This window comes from Vidua macroura, chromosome 5 (assembly GCF_024509145.1).
Source record: "Vidua macroura isolate BioBank_ID:100142 chromosome 5, ASM2450914v1, whole genome shotgun sequence".
Taxonomy (NCBI): Eukaryota; Metazoa; Chordata; class Aves; order Passeriformes; family Viduidae; genus Vidua; species Vidua macroura.
The window spans coordinates 6,379,135-6,404,125 of NC_071575.1; the positions used below are offsets into that span (position 1 = coordinate 6,379,135).

General features: G+C 49.4%; 1 protein-coding gene across 1 annotated transcript; it reads right to left on the bottom strand.

Moving 5' to 3' along the window:
- Positions 1–20,072: 20,072 nt before the first annotated feature.
- Positions 20,073–24,292, bottom strand: CDKN1B (cyclin dependent kinase inhibitor 1B). Its single transcript, XM_053978606.1, has 3 exons — positions 23,352–24,292; positions 22,683–22,813; positions 20,073–21,337 (listed from the first exon to the last, which is right to left on the bottom strand). Exons 1-2 carry the CDS (start codon positions 23,824–23,826, stop codon positions 22,692–22,694), a joined length of 597 nt encoding a protein of 198 aa, XP_053834581.1. The 5' UTR covers positions 23,827–24,292; the 3' UTR covers positions 20,073–21,337; positions 22,683–22,691.
- Between the last annotated feature and the right edge of the window lie 699 nt (positions 24,293–24,991).

Here is a 24,991-nt window from a genome sequence, read left to right on the forward strand (position 1 = left end):
TGCCCAGCTTCTTGCACATCTGAAAGAAGAAAGAAGGGGCTAAAGGCAAAACACCAGCCTAGGGCAGGTGAGACTGGCTTTCAAATCCTTATCCAGCAACACACTTCTTCCATGGCTTCAAAAATAACCTACAGGCAACAGGTATTTGGCCCTGAGAGCAGGTCCCACCCTGCTGTGGCAGATGCCTGCCTTCCTCATCCCACACAGGGCCACAGAGCACCACTGAGTGCAGGCCTCTCAAAGAACATCACACATGGAGACATCTTAAATGCCCCTGACACAGGTTTCCCAGTTCCACACACACTTGGAGATCCATGTTCAGCATCCTTATAAATGTCTTGGATGCAGGATTGGAAGGGAGACTGAGCAAGTTCACAGATGGTACAGAGCTGGGAGGAGCTGTCACTCCCTCGATGGCAGAGAGGCCCTGCAGAGAGACCTCTGCAAATGACAGGGCTGGGCAATCACCAACCGTGTGAAGTTCAACAAGGGACAGTGCTGGATTCTCCACCTGGGATGGGGCAGCCCTGGATGCACGGACAGACTGGGAATGAGAAGCTGGAAAGCAGTGCCAGGGAAAGGGACCTGGGGGTCCTGGTCAATGTCCCAGTTGGACATGAGGCTGCAGTGTCCTGCAGCCAGGAGGGACATCCCTGTCCTGGGGGCATCAGGCACAGCTGGGCCAGAGAGGGATTGTCCTGCTCTGCTCTGGGGCAGCCTCACCTCAAATATTGTGTGAAGTTTTGGATGCCACAATGTAAGAAAGACATAAAGCCATTAGAGAGTGTCCAAAGGAGGGCACAAGGATGGTGAAGGGCCTTGAGGGGAAGCCGTGTGAGGAGCAGCTGAGGGCACTTGGTCTGTTCAGCTGGAGGAGACTGAGGGCAGAGAGCGCAGTCACAGCTTCTCCTGAGGGGAGCAGGAGGGGCAGGACCCAGGGAACGGCTGGAGCTGGGTCAGGGGAGGGTTAGGTTGGATATCAGAAAAGGTTCTTCCCCCAGAGGTGCCGGGCACTGCCCAGGCTCCCCAGGGAATGGTCACGGCCCCAAGGCTGCCGGAGCTCCAGGAGCGTTGGGACAACGCTCTCAGGGATGCACAGGGTGGGATTGTTGGGGTGTCTGTGCAGGGCCAGGAGTTGGACTCAATGATCCTTGTGGGTCCCTCCCAGCTGAGCTTATTCTGTGATTCTGTGACATTAGGCCACACATGCCAAATGCAGGCCTGTACCTCCGGCCCCAGCTCCCTTGCCCAGTCTTCTACACAGACAGTTTTTAGCTGAATGCCAACACTGATAGTGAATTGCAGGGATTTTGCTCTCTCAAATTTGCAGAAAGAGCAAAATTTCTTTTTCCCATCCTTGTTACCAGCTTCACGGGCTTTGCTTACCAACATTCCCACAGCATTTGCTCCTTCCTCTCTTCTTTCAAAGAAAGTATAACACAGGATAGATTTCTTACAGGGTTTGGCACAGACCATTGGCCATAAGGTCTCAGTAAAGGTTTTGAAAAATAACTTCCAGTGAGTCAGAGCCACATGACTTTGCCTGGTCTTCCATCCCCACCCCAGTGTTGTTCTCCAGCCTTGTGTGCCACAGTGTCATCTCCCAGCCCACAAGACATGTCTAGAGCAACAGTAGTGGTGGCAACAGCAGCAGTAATTTCCTAGCTCAGGAAGCACAAATTTATGGGCTTTTTTTCATGGTAAACAGCTGCTTCCTCACTTGTGCTGAGAGAAAGTCCTCCCAAAGCTTTTCTTTTTAACTTCTGTAGCAAAACAAAATGAAAAACAGAGACAAATGTGTGAGGCTGCCTTTGATTTTCTGCAGCGGCAGTGACCAACCAGAGAAGGAAAAAAGAAAAAAAAAAAAAGAAAAGTAAAATAAAAAAGCTAAAACCCAGTGTGAACTATACTGTTCCTCCAGGCAGAGAAGAATGCTGGAGGTGGTATATGCCAGGATGACATCAGGGGAGTGATGCAACTGATCTGGAGCCAGGAATCCTGTGCAGCAGGGAGCTATGCAGCTCTAGGTATATAGAGAAGGGTGCACATTTTTACACGTAAAACTTGCAGTTCAGATCACACAGACCCAAGAGAAGGAGCACAGACAGTGAGCTGCACTCTTTGACTGTGTGTCTCACGTAGGTGGAGCAGGGAACTCTGCATATCAGAGGTCACCCAACAGTTTTCCATGAGAAGAATGGGTTTCAGTTTGTATTCAACTTTGCTAGATTTCAGCTGTTTGGGCTGGATTTTTTCCACACTTGCTGCCTGCCCCAGGCTAAGTGGTTTTTGGGAAAGCTTCAGCAAAATGGTTCAGTTGCTTCTCAGTGCAAGGCTAGGAGAAAAAAACACATTTTGACCCTGTTACAGACTATATGTATGAAAAGAGCTGTTTGGGGGATTCTGTGATGGCTCCACACACTGGAAAAGGAATATGGCATTTGTGCCACCAGACCCCCTGTGTGATTTCCCCCAAATCAGCCACATAAGCTTTCCAGAAACCTCAGTCTGTGCAGACTCAGGGGAGAGTTTCTAGGTTTGAAAACTCTACCTGTGTGCTTTGTCCATGAGCCTGGATCATGGTGGAAAGAAGGAAGATGTCTCATTTGAATAAAGGGACGCAGGGAAGTGATGGACAAACTATGAGGGACCTGTCTTCCCAAGCTCTGGGCTGTCCAAGAGCTTTTGGCTCACAAAAGCTGAGTTGCTGCCAACCAGTCACTCCCCAGAAGAGAGGCAGTGCCCATTCACATGCTCAGCCTCTGCATTTGTCAAGCACTGCACAGCAGATCTTCCATTAAGAGTGGTTAACCATTGCCACAAAAAAGCAAAAGGACCAGGACTGTCCCTCTGGAGAGGAACTGGTTCCTTGAGTCTCATCTCCACTAAGAGCAAACCCTACCAGAGCATGGGCTTCCTCCAAGGGATCTCTCCAGAGAATGGCTAGCCAAGAGAAATATGCCCCTGATGCCTCTGGCTGCCTTGGGAAAGATGTTCTGGGAAACTTGCTGAGCCTGGGACTCAGGAAGAGCCTCCAAACAACACACAAACAGAGAGACAGTTTGCTTTGGGGAGTTTGGTTTCTCTTTCATTTTTTTTCTATTTAAGAACTAACTCTATATCCACGAAATCCTAAGCAGAAAGGGAAGATGACAAACCAAGCCTGGAACAGTTAAGAAAACCAGCAGGAAAATGAGCTTGCATTTGTCTCTCTTCCCCATGCACATTTAAAAATGCATTATCACATGACATGATCAGGTATCAATATAATGAAATATTGCTTGCACTGTTCTGGATGCTTTTTGCAAAAAAAAAAAAAAAAAAAAAATTAAGCCAAGCTACACTGGTAAGTATTGTTATGGTGTTGGACTCCTGGATGCTGAGAATTTTAAACCTTCTGTGATTAAAGGCACAGACCCACAAGAGAGCACTGCATTTGACCTGAGGTCGTGAAACGGGCTTTTAAAATTGATTAATAGCACTGGGATTACGGGTGTGTAGTTGGTTAGAAGTGTGTTATATCACAGGGTGGAAAACTTAGAGTTTGGGATTTTAGAATATAGAAATAAATATGAAACAAGATGGAGGTTTTAGGGTGGAGACAGGTTATTCTTCTTTACCTTCTTCTTCATGGGTTTGGGTGATGTTTTGTGATTGGACAGAAAGGTCCACATTGCAGGCTTCGGGGGATCAGTTATTGGGTTAAAAGGGAAAATAATCTAGGTGTCCTTTCTTAATTGGATAGCTTCATTTTAAAGACCTTGTAACAAAAGTTAATTAGCCATTTTGTGCTTTGCTAATGAAAAAGCTGCCGAACTCACGGTAGTGAGACTGTAACATAGATAAGTAATAATAAACACCTGAGTCCAAACATGAAATACCATCTCAAGTGCCTTCCATCCTGACCTCAAGAAACCGATAACGTGGGACTATCCTTACAAGTGACACTGAGTTTCATAACTGAGTCCCAAATACCTCTACTTCAATAAGTAAATCAATAGGATGAAAAATTAGTGCAAAGAGCAAAGCGAGGCAAAAACTCCCATTACCTTGACAAAGAAATACCCAATTTATACAAAAATATCATGGTAAGAGCAGGAAATATCCTGTAAATTGATAAAAATAACTCATTATCTCATCCTAATCTCATGCAAAATTAGAAGAATGCTCTAATCAGAATCTGCAAGAACTGAAGAGGTAAAGGATAATGAGATGGTTTTGTGAGAAGAAGTCTTTTGGCATGGAAACATGATACAAATCTGAAATGAAATTTTAAAAATTGATTATTTCTGGTAGTACATACATTCATTTTTGTGAAGAATTAATAAAATTGTCAGAAGGCAGGAAGCAGAACTGGAAGTACAGCTGGTGCTCCTGTGCATTTACTGAAGAAAGAATTGATGTGAACACCTTAAACACCAGCTTTTTTTCCTTCTGAATCCTCCTTCTGGAAGGGATTCCCCATCCAACATCCCCATCTCCATGACTGGAGAAATATAAGCCAAGCTCTCTACTTCAAAAATCGATTAATTGGTAAAGAAAGGGGGGGAAATGTGCTATTGATGATGTAATTGTTGTGTTATGTTATCCTGGTGGGCTGACATATTCAGTGGTGACCTCAGCCTTTGAAATAGTGGATTACATAGTAAAAATCTCCTTCTAGGAGTAGTGGGCATTTTTTTAGAGAAAATCTTTCTAGTAATACACCATAGCTTATGACTGCTGAATGTATTCTTAGTCTAAACTTGAAAGAGGAGAAAATGGGAGGACTTCTGTAATTCTCTCACTAAAACAAGCCAAAAACCCTCAGTGGCATTTGTGCAGATGTTCCAGGCAGGGAAAATGTGGCCACTTTATCTTGACTCAAATTAAAGTAAGTAAGCATCTGGATTCCTTTACGCATTTGCAGCTATGAAAGATGTACAAGTAGAGAAGGCTGTTTGTTTTATAAATCTGAGACACTGTTTTTCTCTCACAAAAAAAAAAAAAAAAAAAGCCTCAGATTTCCCTTTCCAGTTAACCATTTCTCTGGCCATGGCACTGCTGTGATCTACCCTTCCCTGCCTTTTGGGAACATCTGGGTAACCAAAGCCAGTGTTAAAAACATCAGAATAATAAATCTCCTACAAACAGGTCCAATCCTCTGCAAAATTTCAGGCAGGTTTCCTGCAGAAATGAGCAATTACACAGCCTGTGGGTGGGTCCATACTACTGGTTATCTGCCCTTCCCCTTCACCCCTCCACCCCTTTTCAGCAGTCCAGGAAATTTCCATCAAATGTGTCAGCAGGGCAGTTGTATCCAAGGTTGTAGGAACCCTCACACTTTGTTCAAGTGAATGACAAAGGAAAAAAACACTAATGGTGGACTCACTAAAACAGCAAAAAAAACCCACCTCACCCCTAATTAAACATCAAAGACTCTACACAACAGAGGGCAAGCAGGCTTATCTCCATCAATGGCAGAACAACTTGCTCAGCAGGATATTTCTATTTTTATTTTTAATACAAGGAAACCTGCAGTGAATGTTCTGATGGACATAGAGATGGATCAAGGAAAAAAAAAACCCACAGAAATGTGTGTGTGTTCCTTCAGCAGCACCTGCACAGTTATCTAAGAAACAAGAATCTTTTTACTCTTCATTCCATCCTCTCCTCGACTAATTTTGTTCTTTAATTATGACTCCTGGCAACCTTCAGTACAAATGAGGATTTTCCTCCTTTAGGTAATGCATGTTCTTGGCTCTGAGGAGGAGGCTTGTCTGTCAAAACATTAGCTGTCTCTTTCATATGTTAAGTATTAATTCTATTTATCTTCGAATTATTTTCAAATACTGGAGGCATTCTTCCCTGTATTGGAATGCAACTAGTGCTTAATTTCAGGTTTTCGTGTTATTCTTGCTCAGATATGAGGCCAAAAGTGAGTAATTAAGTTCTCATTTAAACCCCATTTCCTTAAATACCTATTCTCTTACCACACACAGCCTCTTTACCAGCCCTACACTCTCCCACAGGAGGCAGGAGGAGGTGACCCATGGGGACAGCTACAGCCACAACTTCATTTCAGATGGCCTGTAACCACATTATTATTATTATTATTCCACCATTTACTGGGTACTACCAAGGCATGTGTTAATGTGTGGCAGAGCAAAGGACTTACCAGTCCCTCAGCAGGGAAAGGGAAGGAGTTAACAGCTCACCACCACCTAACAGAGGTCCTTTTTTCCCTGCTAGGCAACACCAGTGACAGCCTGTACCCACCCCTGGAGCCATGGCAAGTCTATTCTTCCCTTCCAGCAGGAAGAAAATCAAGGGTTGAATCTGGACTGGTACAAGGAAAACAAAGAGTCATGGGTGATTTGTGTGCCCTGTGCACTCAGGGCCAGAATTAGCCCTGGTATTTTGGCAGTGTAGGACTCGTGCTGGCCCTCCAACAGCTGCTGGCAATATTCTTCTCATCTACTGAGGGCTTCTCCATGTGAGCCAGGGAGAAGCTTGGCTTCTCCATGTGAGAAAGGGAGCTCCAGCATCTCTTGAGTCAAGATAAAGTTACCACTCCTTCATAAACAGAATGAAACCACCACTTGGTTTAGTTCTGCCAAAGGAAGAGACAGCAGAGGGAATGTGGTCACGACCAGCCTTCTCAAAACTCCCACAGAGACCACAGAAGATGCAACTTCAATACTTTTAGCTACACAGGACCCCAAACCCTAAAAATGCATTTAAGGCACTGCAAGATGTGGGTAAAACTTATGCAAGAGGCACAAAAATAGAGCCCTGTATCCACAGCAACACAAGCACACAAGAACTCCAGCACGTCCCTTTCTCAAGGCCACAGCAAAGTTCTCCCCAGAACTAAGGATGGATGCCTGAAGGGAAAAAAGCATTTCAGAAACACTTTCCTACCCCCTTTGAAGGGGAAGGCCTCCAAGCCTCCTGCCTTGTGCCACCTTCCCATTTTCCCAAGGGGCCGTCCACCCTGCCGGGAGTGCAGCACCGTGGTGATGAATCCGTGTTTTCCACTGCAAGGAGGAACATGACTCACAGTCCTCACCAAGACTCAGTGACTTGTGGTATCCAAAGCAAACACAGCCAGTGAGACTTTTCAACAGTCAACAATCTCCTGCTAGCTGTCCACCCCATGAAATGCCACAGCTTAAGATTTTTCCCTCACTTTGTCCTTTGCCATTGCCTTTCTTCATTCTTTCTCAAAAAGGACAGGTATAAGCAGAGCTTGAGCCTCACTTTCCCACTCAGGCTAAGCCTAGAAGAGTCTGTGGAGGTCTGAACAACATCCTCCTCAGCTTCCATCACATGTCCCAGTGCCTGTTGGATGATGCTGCTAGGAATATCCAGAAAGAAACTAAGTCCTCACCTCCTTCAGGAAACTGCTCTGATTTTAGTGATTTTAATGATTTTAGTAACCCCATCTCCCCTGTAGGGCTGGGGAGGGGAACAGCTTTGCACAAGTCCCACGGTGAGCAATACAGGAGCTCCTTGCTGTGCCAAAGAGGAGACTTAAGGCCTCAGCTCCAGCATCTGGAAGCCACAAGCCCACAGGCACCAGCTTCATCACATAGCCTGACAGTCTCCATTGTCATTTGTCCTGAGTGACTCAGGAGTTTGGGAGATGGAGGAGGAGGAGAGCAGGCAGTGACAGTCCTCTGAGCTGCAACAGGGGATGGCAGGGATGGCAGACAGGCAAGTTCAGCATCCTCAGGCATCATCAGGAAGGGCACTGACACACATCCCTCACTGACACGAGAGGACTTCAAGCCTTTCCCTCATCCCCACCAGTTCACCCACGTGGTCAGCAGGCCACCACACACAGATTGTGGACAGCTGGTATCAACAAAGAACAATCTGCAATGAGTTTTTAACATTTGCTGACATGATCTTCAAGAGTAGCAACTCGCTTTGCAGTACCTGCAAAAGGAGGTAGGGAGTGGGTTTCAAACTGCTTCATTCTGGCCATCAAACAGCAATCACATGTTAATGACTTTCAGTTTATTCCCTGCGGTACCTGGTTCATATTTGTGAAACCAAGAATGCTTGCTAATATGTTTTCAGATTAAATGGACCTTTCCTTTTCTTAATGATTGTGCCTAAAAATAACAGGAGTTGCACAGTCATGTCAAGAGATTAAATTACCCTAAAGTCTGGAGAGGGATTACAGCTGTCTGAAGACAATAGGTGCATACTTTATTCAGCAATGGTGTGCTTAGTGAAGACAAATTTGAGTGGTCATGAAGACTGCTTTGTTTCTCTATTAGTGCTTATGAAAAGCTACATAAAAGCACAGAGCTGTGAATGGCCTGACATCCACGAACAAGTCTTGTTTCAGCAATCACCCTGCACAAAGCAAACGCAAAAATCAACAAAGCCACGCAGCAGGTTCCAGGTTTCACTTCCCAAAGAGCTGTCCTGCACAGCAAAGTGTGTGATGTACAGCCATATACACCCATACCTACACCTGCCTGACAGTTTATGTTACAGAGCCATTATCCTACCAAACTAAGTATAGAGTGACATTTTCCCTTATTGAATTCTTAGTCTTTGCCCTCCTGGTAATATTTGCATAGTTTGAATCAGGTGCCAGCATCTCCCTGGAGTGACAGAGGGATACCCTCAGGAGGATCTCATGGGAGCATGCCAGCCATGCTCAGTACTCCTGACCTTCACACCTCAGCAGCATCACATGTAAAGCAGGTACTGAGGAACTTGAGGCACCTTCAGATAGCGGTGACAGACAACACAGAGTTTTAAGGACAGACATTTGGGTTTTAAGCACCTAACATGAAAAGTCAGGCTCTGGCTCCGTTAATGTTAATACATTAACCTGCCGCCTCCCTCACAGCCAGAGGCAGCCACTCAGGGTGAGGCACACACCAGATGCTCAGGAGAAACAGGGAATAGCTCTGAATATCAGCATAAACCACCAGCAAGACTGGGTTTGGATTCAGAGGTCAGAGGCAGGTTGGAAAAGTGTAGTGAAAACAAGGACATATTGCAGAGAATAAAAAGACGTAACTGGATATGAAAAAACCACTAGGAGCAAAAGGTGGCAGAAGTGTAATACGAAGACATTCAATCATTTGCAGGACTCGGTGCTTCTCTGGAATGACAGCCCTGCCCAGTAAGGCCTCTGTAACCCAGACAAAACCTATACAACACAGCATTCCATCCTGCTCTGCAGGCAGGTGAGCCTGGACTTCAAACTCTGCATTTACCCGAGCTCCAGGTCAGCTCAGAAATACAGCAAAAAGACTGAGGGGTCAGAGCCAGGCAGGACAGCAACCTCCCTCCTTCCCAAGGACTTCAGGCCAGGAGGAGGCTTACACACAGCAGCTCTGTTGTGCTCCTGCTTCATCACCACTTGTGCATTCTGAGTGAGAAGGGGCTGGTGGAGCAGCTGAACCTCAATCTTGCAAGTATTCTGCCAGCAGAGTCCCCTCTGAGAAGGGAATTCGCTGCTGCCCATCCCCAGCTAAAATCTCACCCTCTCTGCTGATACTCATTTGCTCAGAAAAGTTCACTTCAAAGGCAACAGCTGCTCTTCAAAGGGGCAACAAACTGTAGGGGAGAATCGGTGGTCTCCTCAGCCTTGGCCACAGTTCCTGCAAATCCTTGGAGGGGCTTTGCAGAGTAATTGCAGAGCAAAGAGGGAAGAGATAGAGGGGATAGGTTGTTTGCAAATTTTCTTAAAGAAAGAAAACCTTTAACCTTCACCCTGTCTTTGGACAGGCCCATTTGTCATTTTTAATCTGTTTCAGGGCAGATTAAAGATGCAGCGTTATCTACCTCCACTGAGATCCCACAAAATACACCAATGGCCATCTGTCAATTTTGAGTATTCCTGTAAAATTACAGACATCCAGCTTCTGGTGGGGTACTAATGAAAAAGTGAAAAATGGTTATTTGCCCCTCATTTGACCAAAGAAATGATGTCATTTTTTTGTGGCTGGTACAAAAAGCAGGAAAAAAAAAAAAAAAGTTCAGATTCTTCAGCATAATCCTGGTGTCTTCATTTTCTTTTGGTCTTTTCAGATTGCCACCCTGATATCAGATATTAGTGACAGGTCATACGTGACAATAAATTGTCTATCTCCAGACAGAGGGAGACTCTGGCAGCCTGAAAGAACTCCATCATCCTGTGTGCTGTTTTATGTGTCATATATGAGAAAACTTTACACTTACCGGGCTTCAAAACCAACACAAACAAACAAAAAACCCAAAAAAGTATTTATGTGTCATGGTTTCTTATAGCTTTTCTACCCTGTTTCTGTTCACTGACCTCCCCCAAAAAATTTGCATTTGACCAAAGACTTCAAATTCAGATGGTCCCCTCATCTCTCTCCCTGTACTCTCCTAACCCTTTTCTTACAGAGTACCTAAAACAGTGGCTACTTTCCCATATGGTTACTCAAGTCCCATGTTCTGCAAATAAATGCCCTGATGAAAGTCCCATCACCACAGAGGTTCAGTTGGAAGTGCTGATCATCAGAGAGCCAAGAGGAACACACCCTTTTTTGGTTTACAGAGCTTTTCCAAGGAGCCTGACAGCATCCTCAGCACTGAGATTTGTACCAGGAATGGTCTAATAATGGCCATGGGATTCCAGAATCAGTTTACCATCTCATCAGACAAAACACTAATTTGTGTATCAGTTTTAGCCTCCATAATTTCTCCACGGTTCCAAAACACTGTTTCACCAAAGAGTATTTTTAGTCTTTTTTAAAAGGCACAGAGAATCGAGGGAAAGAGTAATTCATTGCCCTGAACTCTTCAGCCAGTGAAGAGACAATACTGAAGAGCAAGGACAAAGCTCTTACTCAAAGGACTCTTACACAAAGCAGGTACTCACAACACGCCCTTCATTCAGACCTTCTTGCAAAACCCGTGCAGAACATCCAGGAACTGGGGAAAAAAACCCTCTCAGAAGTCTCTGGCTGTTTGGAAAGAAGCAGACCCAGTCTGAAGCCGAGGCACAGCAGCTCTGTCTCTCATCTTTCCTGCCTCAGCAGCACTGCCACGAGCACATCTGGTGCCTCTGAACTCTGAAGCGATGGGTTGCTTACTTACAGAGCACCACGGCAATGCAGCTTTACCCCAAAAGGGCTCCTGCTGCATATTTATTACCTCTCAGTGCTCTCTCCACCAGATATTTTTCATTTTCTAGAAAAATGTTTCTCTTTTCTAGCCCAGATAGGTTTATAATACCCACCCAATTGACCACAGCATCTGAGCAGCTTCCAGAGTTGCATTCAGCAACATGCCTAACATTTGTCATATGTGGTTTACTTGCTCACTCCCATCCTCTTGCCCAGGGAAGGTCTGTGTGTTCAATGCCTTGTTTCATTTTGGCATTTTATTTTTAAGGTGCTTCTGGATCTTTCCTAGCAAAGAGAAATCAGCACCAGGAAGAATACCTTAAACAGAGAGCAGAAAGATGGAAGTCTGTGATTCTCCTTGGTGCAATTTCTGCCATTTGGTCTTGGACTGGATCTTGAGGAACTGGCTGTCTTCTGGACAGGTAAGTTTAACAGTTCCCCTTGATCTGCAATTGTTTACGGTGAGTGTGTCACAGGTGTGACATTCACATTCTCTAGACAGAGACATAATTCTGTCTCTCATGATTTCTTGGAGAAACACTGAAAGAAGCAGAGATAAAGACTGCTTTCTCTTCTTCTCTCTGTGTTTCTTTCTGTGTTTCTCCAAGAAATCCTGAGAGACAGAATTATGACTCTGTTCAGAGAATGTGAATGTCACATCACAGGTTGCCCTGAGAGGCTGCAAAAGCCCCACCCCTGGAAACATTCGAGGCCATGGGCTCTGAGCAACGTGACCTAGTTGAAAACATCCCTATTCTTTGCAGGGGGTGTTGAACTAGATGATTTTTAAAGGTCCTCTCCAACCAAAACCATTCTGTGATCCCTTCTGAAAGGCAGGGGTTTGAAATCCAGGTTTTTCATAGATAGGAGATGTTCAAGCCACTTAGCACCTGGAATATAAAGATAGAAGACACAGGTTTGATGCAACTCTTCTATTCCAAGCCATTGCAATCAGAAACAGAGGGCAGGTTTCCATAAGAAGCAACAGTGATTCCTTAAATCCCACCAGTAAACCACCAGCCAGCAAAGCCCCCTGTAAAACCCGCACTAACCACTGGGTATGAATGAGGGCAATGCAAACTGCTTCAATGCTCTTCAGGGGAAGAACCAGAGACTCTTTCTGTTTTGTGCTGAACACGATAGCTAAATAAAATACCATCAGGATAATTGTTTTCAGACAAGAACTACACTTCAAGGTGAGGGTACAGGTAAGACATGATGTGGTGGCATCAAGAGTGATTTTAAACCAATGGGGCACCACAAATGCAGATTAGATGGAGCAGGAAATGGTCAGAAGGGAGTGATGCAGTAAGATGCAGAAATTAGAGGTATGCTTTTATTAGATTCTAAATTAGTATAGCAGAGGACTTTACCTGCTACAGTGAGGTTAGCTGGTCTTGGAGACTTTCACATCCTAGGACCTGAACTGATCAGGTCCGTCAAGATTTTCTTTTCAAAAGATCTGGACAGAGAGAGGAAGGATAAAAGGAAAAAGGAAAAAAAAAAAAAAAACCAAAACAGGGTCACTACTTAGCATCTGGGGCAGAAAAATGTTCTAGCTCCCTCTGAACAGAAGAAGAGAATTCTACTCAATACACAGTGAATATTTCGCTTTTTTTCTTTTTTCTTTTCCTTTTATCTTTTTTTTTTTTTTTTTTTTTTGAGGGTGAAGCAGCTCACAGGGACAGCAGGACCCAGGCAAGCCAAGAATCCAGCACCCAGAACACTCTCCAGAGAAAGGAGAAACTTGCTAAGAGGTAATTAATGTCTGCAAATTAGTGGGTGTTCTCACCACTCAATGACTGGAAAAGGGGTACAGGTGGGAGAGGTGAAAGGAAAAGGTATAACAGGTGTCTGCAGAACAACTTTTTCTTTTGAAACCAAGCAAGTGCTTTTGCTACAGAGATCTGTCAGGAAAGGCACAGTGAGAGTACCTACTCCACCAGCCTGCAGCTCCAGAATCCACTGCTGCATATTCCTCTCTCTTTGCATCCAGGGCACCAGGCCACTTTCCCACAAAAAATTAACAACTGTGACTCAGCAGATCTCTGTGGAACAGCTCTGTGATTGAGATCCCCAGGCAAACTAGGCAGAGACTTCAGGCCATCAACACCAACCTCTGCTTCCCCAGCTAAGCAGCTCTCAGGTCATTTGTGGAGCAGATTTTGATGGCCAGAGATATGAGGAGAAAGCTGGAAGGCAGAGCCCTGGGATGCAGCACCCGAGATTGCCCAGAGCCTTCCAGCAAACCTCATAACCATAAGATGGGCAGCAGTTACCCACACAAGGCTTTAATTTTTTGCTTTAGTGCAAGGAACAAGCAAGACACACCAGCTCCCTGGCTGTGATTTCATGGTAGTGCAGCCAGCTTGCTCCCTCCCACCCACTGTGCTGGCCAAGCTGTTGGTGCCAGCTGCATGAGGAGCAAGACCAGAAATGGATCCAGCTGGGGAGAAAGAAATATCAACATACAAACCAACAACAAAGAAGAGAAGGTGAGAAATCTCTGCAAGATCCATTTTCTACTACAGTTCCTGAACTAAATTCACTGGCAGTGCCAGGGAAGGGAAGGGAAGGGAAAGGAAGGGAAGGGAAGGGAAGGGAAGGGAAGGGAAGGGAAGGGAAGGGAAGGGAAGGGAAGGGAAGGGAAGGGAAGGGAAGGGAAGGGAAGGGAAGGGAAGGGAAGGGAAGGGAAGGGAAGGGAAGGGAAGGGAAGGGAATCACTGGATCCCAGAATGGGTCAGTTTGGAAGGGACCACAGTGGCGTCAGCTGGGAGCAGCTGAGCAGAAGGGAGGTCCCACCTCCCTGCTCCATCAGGGCCATCCCAGAGCACAGGGCACAGGATTGTGTCCAGAGAGGTCTGGAATATCTCCAGTGAGGAGACTCCACACCCTCTCTGGACAATCTGTTCAGTGCTCGGGCACTGCCCAGGGAAGAAGTTCTGCCTCCTGCCCAGGTGGAACCTCCTGGGATCAGTCCCTGCCCGTTCCTCTGGTGCCATTGCTGGGCCCCCGGAGCAGAGCCTGGGCCCTGCTCGGAGCCCTCCCTGCACACAGGGACAACCCAGGCCTGAGGGCCCCTCTCAGCTGGGGCTCCTCTCGAGGCTGGACAGCCCCAGCTCCCTCAGCCTTTCCTCATAAGAGAGATGGCTTTGTCAAACTACTGCCTGTGTTGCTTTCAGCCAGACTGGCAGCCCAGGACTTACAGGCCTTACACAACTGGCTCACCCAGCTCCACCTGTTTGCAAACACCAAGCCCTGTTTTACATTACTTGTGCTTAGATAACAATAGCTTTGCTAGAAAAACACACTATATATTAACTCTTCCCCAGCCCAGGAAGAGAAGCACCCAAATGATCATCAACCCCAGGTATGGCCCAGGTAGGAGTCAACTCCTATCCAGCTGACAGCAGAGGCAAGATGCTAAAGAGCCACAAGAGATGGCTTCTGAATCCTCATTGCAGTGCTACAGAACCAGCTTGGAGGAATAACATAAAGACCATAAAAGGCAACTGAAATCAATTAAAACACCCTGCTGACTTGTCCTCCAGCACCAGTAACACTCTAATTCTTTGCTCTGCATCAGTGCCCAAGATTGATCTCCTCCTAAAGGAAATAAGCTACTTGATTTACTACACCAAGGGCTGTCACAAATTCATGTGCTAGCAGTTGCAGCTGAGGGACTCCCCACATGCTGGATCTTTTAATGAGAAAACATGAAATGTTGCTTCTTAGTTGCCCTTGGCAGATGGCTGTGACACAGGAGATTTCCCAAATAGGTGAAGGTGAGAGAGCTCGGCTGTGGTCAGTCGAGTGGCTCTGTGAGCTGAGCCAGTAGAGGTCTCTCTTCCACTAATAAAAATAAATAAATATCTATATTCATCTGTGTATGCATGTGTCCGCACTTGGGATCCCTGGTCTCGACCTAGAATAAAACATATACATCCGGAAGCCAGCACCTCAGATGGGAACAACCATTTGTTCCAAAAAAAAAGTTCAAAAAAACAGAAGTTGGTGTGGTGTACCAGGTTACCAAGCTCATGGTATCAACTCCAGGCTTCACACCTGGCAGGAAAAATTTACAGTATGGTCAGTCCCAGACCTCCAGCTTCTGTCCCCAAAGCAAAGGAGGACCAGAGCTGCAACTGGACTTGCTAGGATATAGCCATCTCTTCCAGCCTGCCCAGGTAGCAGGGGATAGAAGCCCTTTCCACACTTGTAGGTGCCTGGTTTCACTCTGGGTAGAGCCAGTCATGACAGAAAGGCTTTATCAGGCAACACTTGGATTTTTGGCCTCCATGTAAAGGACTGCTGGGTCTTTGTGGGAGAAGAGTCTGGAGTACACAAAATGGGGCGTCTGCTCACGACTGGAATCCTTGTTTGAAGACTCAGATGTGAGGCCAAGGATAAAACTGGAATGAAACTAATGTTCCTGCCTGCTGTCTCCTCCAAACAGCTGCAGGCGCAGTAGGATGGCCAGGTATAAAAGCTTGAGCTGGCACAGCCTGTCTTTGCGGATGGGGAACGCTGAACCACAAGGTGTGCTGCTCCCTGCTTCCACCCAGAGCCGGCTGGCAGGTGCCAAAGCTGCCGGGAGGAGCAGGGCAGCCCCTGCCAGCACCGCAGAGAAAAACACAGCACAGCACAGAGAAACACAGCACAGAACAGCACAGCACAGAAACACAGCACAGAAAAGCACAGAAAAACACAGCACAGAACAGAAAAACACAGCACAGCACAGAAACACAGCACAGAACAGAACAGCACAGAAAAACAGCACAGCACAGAACAGCACAGCACAGAAACACAGCGCAGCACAGAAAAACACAGCACAGCACAGAAACACAGCACAGAAAAACACAGCACAGCACAGAAACACAGCACAGAACAGCACAGCACAGAAAAACATAGCACAGAACAGAATAGCACAGAAAAACACAGCACAACACAGAGAAACACAGCACAGCACAGAAACACAGCACAGCACAGAACAGCCTGCCACAAGCACCCATCCAGGTCAGCCCGGTCCAGCTGGGCCACGGACTGGTGTCCTCCACTGCAGTGACATCCCACAGTGTGTCAGCTGCAGCAGCAACCCTGCCCTTTTCCAAAACCCAGAGCCAGGGAACTGCCCCCCAAGACCTGAGAGCGGATCCCCACAGGATCCCCACAACCCCTCAACAGCAAACAAACTGCCCATGGCTTGTGGAGAACCTGTGGATCAGCAGGTTAATTAAAACGGGGAAGGTACACACATCCAGGCACAGTTGGGAAATGAGGGGAATTCCAGAGGGGTTACAAAGCAGCGGTAATTTTGTTTTCTCCAGGGAGAAGCAGGGAGTCTGACGCTCCTTTGTTTTTAGGCAGTTGCACTTATCATTACATATTAACATGTTATTTTTGTATTTTTATTATCGTTATTAATTTTATGTTATAGGAAAATTTACATTTGCTTGCTTTTTAAGTGAAGTGAATCGGGAATTATTTTTATTAGAAAGCAAAAAATAGAAAAGAAAAACAAATTCCCCTCTATTTTTTGGCCTAATTTTCAGTCTTGCAATGACTGATGTGGGCAAGACAGAAAACAGGCAGGGAGAGGAAAGGCACACAAGCTGCCTGGATAGAGGAGGTGGCTGAGCCTGGATGAAGCACAGCAAACCACAAGTGCTGATACAACCCGCCCAGTAGGAAAAAAAATGCCTTTTTTCAGCTTCGTAAGTAAATGAAACATCAGAGGCGGGGGAAAAAAATCAGTATTAAAAAATGTACAGAAAGCCTCCAAGGTTTTTCAAGTAAAATGAAAGCAGAAGACATCTAATTTGGGAAAAGAGCAAAACAATTAATACAATATAATATTATTTTACTGCAGATCACGCATTTTGTTAAAGCCACTATACTATGGCCTTTTTATTTTGGTATTTTAAAAATAATAATAAATTAGGATAGTAAATTACTTTTCAAAAAAACAAACAAAAAAATGCTGTAGGATGTTGAAACAAAAGCATGTTGACATTTCCTGAAGTGCAGTATTTTCTTTTGAAAATGAAATTCGGTTTTTTTTTTTTTTTCAGCTGAAGCTACTGAGAAGTACAGATGGGTACGGATGTCAGAAGACATCGTTTTCCAGCTAATTTCCCCATTTGAGGAAGAGGAGGCTGGCTCCGCAGCTGAAAAGCAGTGGGAGTTAATAGTGACTTTAAGGACACTCTGTCAGTACTTTTTCTTCCCGCCAAACGTCTCCAGTGAAAAACGGACAGATCCACGTCCAAAACACTCCGGCTAAGGAAGGGGTCAGATGTCTCTTCTCTGGAACGGGAGCACGCGGCTGTGCGGAAGGCAACGCCAGCCCTTCCAGCAGCAGGCCCTGCACGGAACCCCGAGAGGGGAAGCCGCGCTCCAACCGCGAGCAGAGCGGGAGCGCCGCGGGACGCGAGCCCAGGCGCGGGGGGGGGGGGGGCGGCGGCTGCTGCTGCGGGGAGCCCCGCAGCCCCCGCTCAGCGGGGTCGCGCTGCCGGGGGCGCGCAGGTACGTGCGTGCACACACGAGGGGGGTGCGCGCGTCCTCGCGTACGTGTGACCGCGGAGCGAGGGAAGGAAGGAGGGAGGGAGGAAGGCAGGAAGGGGAAAGGCGAGAAGGGGAGGGCGGCGGCTGCGTGCGCACCCCGCGGGGCGGCCGCGCGGTTGCATCAGACGGGGCGGGCCGCGCTCCGCCCTGCCTCTCGCCCGCCGCGGCCGCGGCCCCGGCCCCGCCCGGCCCGCGGAGCGCTGCCAGGCGCACGAAAGGAGCGAGGCAAGGTTGCCTCCAGCCGCCCGACGAGGAAACGTTGCGGCGGAGAGGAGAATGGGAGAGGGGGAAATAAAATGTTTAAAATTGTCCCCGCCGCACGGGCCCGGCCCTGTCTCCGCTCTCCGCGGGGCTGCGGCCGGGCAAGCGCCGCAAGCGGTCCCCGAGGGAGGGGGCACGGGGCGGGTCCGAGCCGTGGCCGCCCTGCCCCCCTCGCTCCGGGCGGGACGGCGGGGGATGTTCCCCCCTCTGTCTCCGGCCCCGTGCATCCCCCGGGGTCACCGGGGGAGGAGGAGGAGGCGGGGGCGGGCGCGGCGCTCCCCCGGCGCGGTTGCAATAGCGGCGGGCGCGGCCCCCGCTGGAAGCGGCGGCCGTGGCGGCCCTGGGCTGCCGCGCAGGCAGAGAAGCGGCATCGATCGGTCGCGGCAACAAGGACAGCAGCGACGAAAAAGAAAAAAAAAAAAAAAAAAAATTCAAAATAATAGCGGGAGAGCGGTCAGAGGGCACATCCCAACACTACGTGACGGAGAAGCGGAATGGACCCCGCCCGCCGCCTCCCTCCCCGGCCCGGGGGCTGCAGCCCCGCCCTGTCCCCGTCCCCCGCCCGGGGGGGTTTGGCTTGCGCCGGCTGCGGGGATAGGCCGGCTCGGGGAGGCGCCGCTATTTATTTTCCACCGAGAGCACTTTGTTCGTGCTGGGGCAAAAAAAAAAAAAAAAAAAAAAGAGAAAAAAAAAAAAAGGAAAACATCACGTTTTGGGTTTTTTTCTTTTTCCTTTTTCTTTTTTTTTTTTTTTTCTAAATCTTCGCGAGTGCTTTCCACGTTTAGCGGGCTGGGTTGCGCAGGCCCGCCGGGGCGGCTGCAGTCCCTGTGCATGGGGAAGGAGGGCGGGCACGGAGCGCGCCCGGGGCGGACGGAGCGCGTCCAGCGATCCCTCGCAGCCGCCGGAGCAGGGCAAGGGCAGCGCCGGTGCCGGCTGTAGCCGCTCCGGCCCCTCTGCCTGGCCCTGCCCGAGTCGGGGCCGACACTGAAGTGGGGCTGGCGGCCGGGGTCTCGCCCCGTCTCGCCGTCCCTCCCCAGCGCCGGCCCGGCACAGGCCGGCGTTCTCGGGGAGCTTTCGGAGCGAGGGCGAGCCCGGGCGCGGCCCGGGATAAACAACAGGATCGCGTTGCACCGGGGAGGGGGGTGGACCCTGGCGAGCCTCGCAGGGAGCTGTGCTCCCCCTCCGCCCGCGTTTTGTGTTCTTTTACGTGTTTGTTTATTCCTCGCAAGCCCTGGGGCTGAGAACGCTGCTCCTCCGCATCCCCGGGCGGAGGGGCCGCTCGCACCTTGGCGGGCGTGGCGGGCAGGGTCGGGCAGCCCCCGCCATCCCCCGCACCACGGGCATCCCCTCCTGCACCCCGCGGTGCCAGCCCTCCCCGTGTCCGGCGGCGCCCGTGCCCGGCGCATCCCTGGCGGTGCTGGGGGCCCGGCGGAGCGCGGCCGGTGCCTCCGCCAGCATCTGCCGGGCCCGGGGCGTGCGAGGCGCCATCTTTGATAGCCACGAGCGGCCGCCCGGGGAAGATGCCCCGGGGCTCCGGTCACCAGCGCGGGCCCCGGCAGCGAGGGACGGAGGGACAAGCTCGGGTAATCCCGGGGATGCGCTGGCCCTCCGATGGCGGCCCGGGAGGTGCTCTTTGGGCTCGAGTTTGAAGCCTTAGGAGTCAGAGGACTAAGCGCAATACCTCGAAATACCTCTTCTCTCTCAAAAAAAAAAAAAAAAAAAAAAACCGCCCCAAACCCCAAAAACATTTTGACACAGGGAATTCCACTTTTATACACCAAGAGAGCACATCATTCCTAATTACCATAGTGGAGACTCAGAAGCATTTCTGTTGGAAAAGCCCTCTTTTGAATCCTGCTGTTAACCCAGCACTAAACGCTGTCCCCAAGTGCCACATCCACGTCTTTGAAATCCCTCCCGGGATGGTCACTGCACCACTGCCCGGGGCAGGTCGTTCCAATGCCTGAACACCCTTCCCCGAAGCATCGCTGCACTAAGGGTGCTGCATCCTTTACTTTCACCTCCGCCAGAGAGCCGTGAAGAGATGGATACTCAAAGGAAAACTTATCATTTCTTGCAGTCTTATTTCCTCCTGTGCCAGGCTGAAGGACGTTGAAACACACACTAATGAAGACCATATTTCTTATATATGGCAGTTTTATTGATTGCTTGATGTGAAACAATATCAATCTGGATTTTTTTTTCCCCACACATTACAAAAAAAAAAATTAAATTGGCTCAGTCTGCAATCTTTTAAGCACAGCCATATTAATTATGAGAAAAAAAAAAGAAAAAAAAGAGGAAAAAAAAAACTTTCTAAAAGGCTACCAAATAGAGCATTTACAAATGCACAAAAACATGCCACTTTGGCTTTATGGGGAAAAATATTGTCTTCTAGATTAAAAAAAATCTTTTAACATAAATAAGTTAGTATAATTTCTCAGTGTCTTTACAGAGTTATGTACACAGGTACACTTCAAACTTTTTTTTTTTATTTTTACATACAGGTACACAGGCAACGTAGAAATACTGTTTAAAGATGTAGTATCCCTTTTCCTCCTTTTCCTCTCACACACAAACACTTTGGGAAGTGGGTCAGATCAGAAAACAATATTCCAGATTCAGAGCAAAAGCCTTCCAGATTAGGTTAAAAAAATAATCAGGAAATGTATTCAGGTGGGATGATTTTACACAACTTTTTACAGGCTATCAGTTTTGGTGTATGGATTTGGAGGGGTGGGAGGGCAGGGAACTTCTGCTACTACATAACGGAATCATCACAGCTCCCACCTCTTCAGTTCAATGCCAGAGGAAGAAATTTCAAAATAATCTCCCTGAACAATTACCACGATGATACGTTAAAAAAAAAAAAAAAAAAAAAACTCTACACAAATTAAAAAAAAAGAGAGAAAAAACACTGTGGACCCACTTAAAGGGACAATACATCTTTAAGTAATAAAAAACCTACACTGCTTCTCTTCATAGATTTCTTGGCTTGCTAGATTGTGAAAGCAAGTTCCAATCGGTCACCCTCTTCCAGTCCCTCCCCCCACCCCAACAAGTTTTATGTGCTACATAAGGTAAAAACTATATACACAGGTAGTACAATGAAGCAAATAAGGAAACACCTAATTGCACAATGCTACATCCAATGCTTTTAGAGGCAGGTCTTTTAAGAGTGCCTAAAATTTAGTGTTATTGTTTGCTTTTTGTTGCTGTTGTTTTGTTGCTGGTTGTTTTTGTTGGTTTTTTTTTTTTTTTCTTTTTTCAGTGCTTGTACAGGACCTCCATCTCCCGGAGATCGGCGATATGTATTTTTTTCCTTTCCTGCTACAACTTTACATCTTCCTCTCTTCATCGCCGCCCGCCGCACCCGACGAACGAAGACGCGCACATCCTCTGCTCTGCAACGGGAATAATGAAGGAAAAAAAAAAAGGAAAAAAAAAGGAAAAAAAACACCCAAAAAAAAAAAAAAAAAGAGAAAAATAGAAGAAAAAAAAAAAAAAAGACGGGGGGAAAGCGATTAGAAAACATCGACAAGAAACGCGATCCGCGGCACAACCGGTTCAAACCGACACCGCATCCCCAGGGCGGGCGGGCCCAGCCCGGGCGGGGCCCCCGCCGCTCCCCCCGCCCCGGGCCGTGCTCCCGTACCGCTGCCAGCGGCCCCGGACCCTCCATCCCTCGGCGGGGAACGCGGGGGGACCCCTCCCGTGCCCCCACCCCTAAAAGCGGGCGGGAGTAGCGGCATTCGCGTGGCCGCGCTCGGCCACGGCTCACCCCAGCGGGACTAATTTGTTGCAACTTCTGCTTTACAGCTTAATCTCTCTCTCTCTCTCTCTCTCTCTGCACAATCGCAAATCGTTTTATTGTAAACCTCATTCCTAACCTCGGCTCCCAAACCGCCGGCGCAATTTTTACCAACTCTCCCCGCACCAGCCCTCGCCTTAAAACAAAACAACAAAAAGGGGGTAGGGGAAAAAGAAAAAAAAAAAAAAAAAAAAAAAAAAAGAAAGGAAAAAAAAAAAAAAAAGCTGCACAACCCAGCCTCCCATTAACCCGCTCCCTTCCCCCTGCCAGCCTCTAAAACCAAACCAAAACAACACAAACAAAAAAAAAAAAAAAAAAAAGGGGGCGGGGGGGTGGGGGAGGGAAACAACCCCAAACCAAACAAAACAACCTTGCATTGCTCGGATTTTGAGAAAGTACCCGGATTCCCCTTAAACCCAACTTCTTAACTTATTTCTCCCGCAGTGCGAGGTGGCCGCGACAAGCGACGGCAAGGCTGACCGTGGAGGTGAAAAAGCCCCGGGGGCGGGGGACAGGGGAAGTCCCCCGAAATCCGCTGGCATCTGACATGATGCACCAGCCGCGCTTCCAACTCCACCCCTGCACCCGCACGGTCCTTGGGAAAGGGCCCTCCCTGGCCCCGGTGCCCATCCCGCAGGAAGGCAGGGTCAGTCCCACCGCAGCCCCTGCCCCAGCCCCCTGACGCTGCCGAGCCCAGGCTGGGCTTCGCTCCTTGTTTTGTTCTTTTCAAGCCCTGCGCCTCCCACTCCCCACCCTCCAACACACACCCATTGCCGAGTGCTCGGGAAAAGCCACCCTTCCTCGGAGAAAACACCCCTCGGCGAGCCCACAGGGGCTCGAAGCCCCCTCCCCACCCCTTCAGAGATGCGGGATAGACACTCGGTCACCCTTTCTTTCCCTTACTTGCATCCTAATGCCAGACCCTAAAGGGAACTGACCTAAACGCTTTACGTTTGATGTCTTCCCGGGCTTGATTTCTTGGGTGTTTGCTCCACTGAACTGGCACTGGGAGAGTCTTCTGAAACCTCTTCTTCTGTTGTATTGGCTCTTTTATTTTGAGGAGAGGAATCTAGGGGGGGGAAATTAAAAACGAGGGGGGCGGGGGGAGGGGAAGAAAGATATTAAAATATTTCCCTTCCAGATGTTTGCTTGGCATCCAGGGGGGATAGATGGAGCCGAGGGGGAATATTCCCAGATCCCCATGTCAGGTATCAGCTCCTTGAAGCGAGCAGGGGGTGGGGAGACGGGATTCTCCTTAGGTAGGAGACCCAAGTTCCCTCTTTTCGGCTAAAATCCATATTCGTCTTTCGCTGAACGCTGTGAACCTCCTCCCACCTGGGCAGGAGCCCGGGTCCCCGCAGTGGGGCGGCGAGGGGTCGGGGAATCTGACCCGCGTCTAAGGGCTCGTCCTTGCAAATCATCTACCGGCTCCCACTCTAGGCGGGACCCCCGGGACTGCCAACACTACCCGGGCTTTTTTAGGGTGAAAGTGGGGGGGTGGGGGGGGTGGGCACGCCGAGCCGGTGCCACGCGTGGCAGGGGCGGAAGGGCCGGAGCGCCGGCGCTGACACGAGTGGGACGCGGGGCAGAGCCGTGGGGTACGTTACCATCGGCTGCGGGTCTTTTCCTCTGGGCAGTGCACTGCTCTGCTAAGTCCGTCTGATTTTCTGAAACATCAGTCTTTTGAGCTACACAGTGAGTGTCCTCTGAGATTCCCTGAGAACCGACAAAAACCACGGTTTGGCAATTCCCGTTTACATCCAAGCTCTGGCGGCCGGCGGACTTGCAGACGGCTTTCCGTAGCCGGGGGGGTCTGAAGTAGAAGTCGGGCGAGCTCCCCTTCTCCACGGCTTGCCACTCGTACCTGCCTTCCAGCGGCCTGTGATTCTGGAAATCGAAATTCCACTTCCTCTGGTACGCCTCCTCCATCTCCTGCAGGTGTTTCTTAAACTCCCTGTTGAGCTCTTCGTGGTTCACCGGCCCGAAGAGGTTCCGGCACGCTGACGGCTTCGGGTACTCCGACTGCCTGGCCTCCATGCGCTCCAGGGTAGGGCTCCCATTAGAAATGCGGACGTTTGACATCTCCCCGCACGCTGTGGCTCCAGGCGGCGGCTGTTGTTCTCGCTGCTCTCTCTCCGCGGCCTCCGCCGCCCTTTATTTCCCGGCGCCCGGCGGCTCCGCTCCGCTCCGCTCCCCGCTGCCCCGCGCTGCGGCCCTGCCTCGGCCCCGCTCGCCTTCGGCCCGCGGAGAAGGGGCGAGGAGGCGCCCTTGCATAAGCGCCGGCCCGGGGATGAGCCCCGAGAGCCGCCGCTGCCGCCGCCGGGGAGCCCCGGGCGGGTGAGGAGCGGAGCGCGGCGCTGCCCCCGCGGTGCCGGTCCGCCGCCGATGGCGATGGCGCCGGTGCCGATGATGCCCCTGCCGATCGCACCGCCGCCGCGTAGTAAAAGCGAGACGGAAAAAAACAAGAGGAGACGAGCCCTTTTCTCGGTTGCCCAATATGGCGATTGAAGGGAGGCTGACGAAGAAGAAAATGATTGACAGGACGAGTCTATTTAAACAGCCCGGCCGAGCCATTGGTTACGGCGGCGGGCACCGCCCCGTCCGCCCGGCCCTGCCCCGCCGCCGCCGCCGGCTCTAAAGGTGGGACGGGGCGAGCGGGGAGCGAGGGGGAAAGCGAGAGGGGTGGGACGGCACTGCCGAGCCTGTTCTTCTCATCCCTCTGTAAAGCCCGCAAAGCCCGGCGGGGTTTGTGCCACCCCGCAAAAAACACGCACCCCATCCCGCTGCTGGCCCGAGTGCCTGAGGAACGGTGGCGGCTGGTTTTGAGTCAGGGCTGTGACAGGAGCGTCCCACCGCTCTGGTTTGCCCGGGTTGGGCTCTGGCGACGCGTCCCCGATGAGGTCAGGGCCTGGGGGCAAGCTCGGGGCTAGTGGGCAGGCTGACGACCCCAGGGCGTGCCGCGGGGACCAGCGCCCCGAGGCCACTGCCTGCGGAGATGGGCTGGTGGCTCCTAGTGCCAAGACGACCATCTGCCCTCTCGCCAGAGAGAGGACTGGGTTAAGAAATGTCTCTAAAATAACGTCTGCCGGGATTTCAGATGTCAGCTACTCGGGGAAAGAAAAAAAAAAAAAAAAGCATTGGGGTTTGTCCTGTTTGTGTGCTCAAAAGATTAGATGAGCAAAGAGTCACAGCCAAGGATTTTCTAAGCAACTTCCTCGGATAGTAAGAGCAGGTGTAGTGGACATAA

What these genes read in the sequence shown, in the direction of transcription:
- CDKN1B (XM_053978606.1), bottom strand. Translation starts at nt 23,826, where the DNA reads ATGTCAAACGTCCGCATTTCTAATGGGAGCCCTACCCTGGAGCGCATG. An exon ending in GAAAAGACCCGCAGCCGATG is followed by an intron (nt 22,814 to 23,351) that starts GTAACGTACCCC and finishes TCCCCCCCCTAG; the next exon opens with ATTCCTCTCCTCAAAATAAA.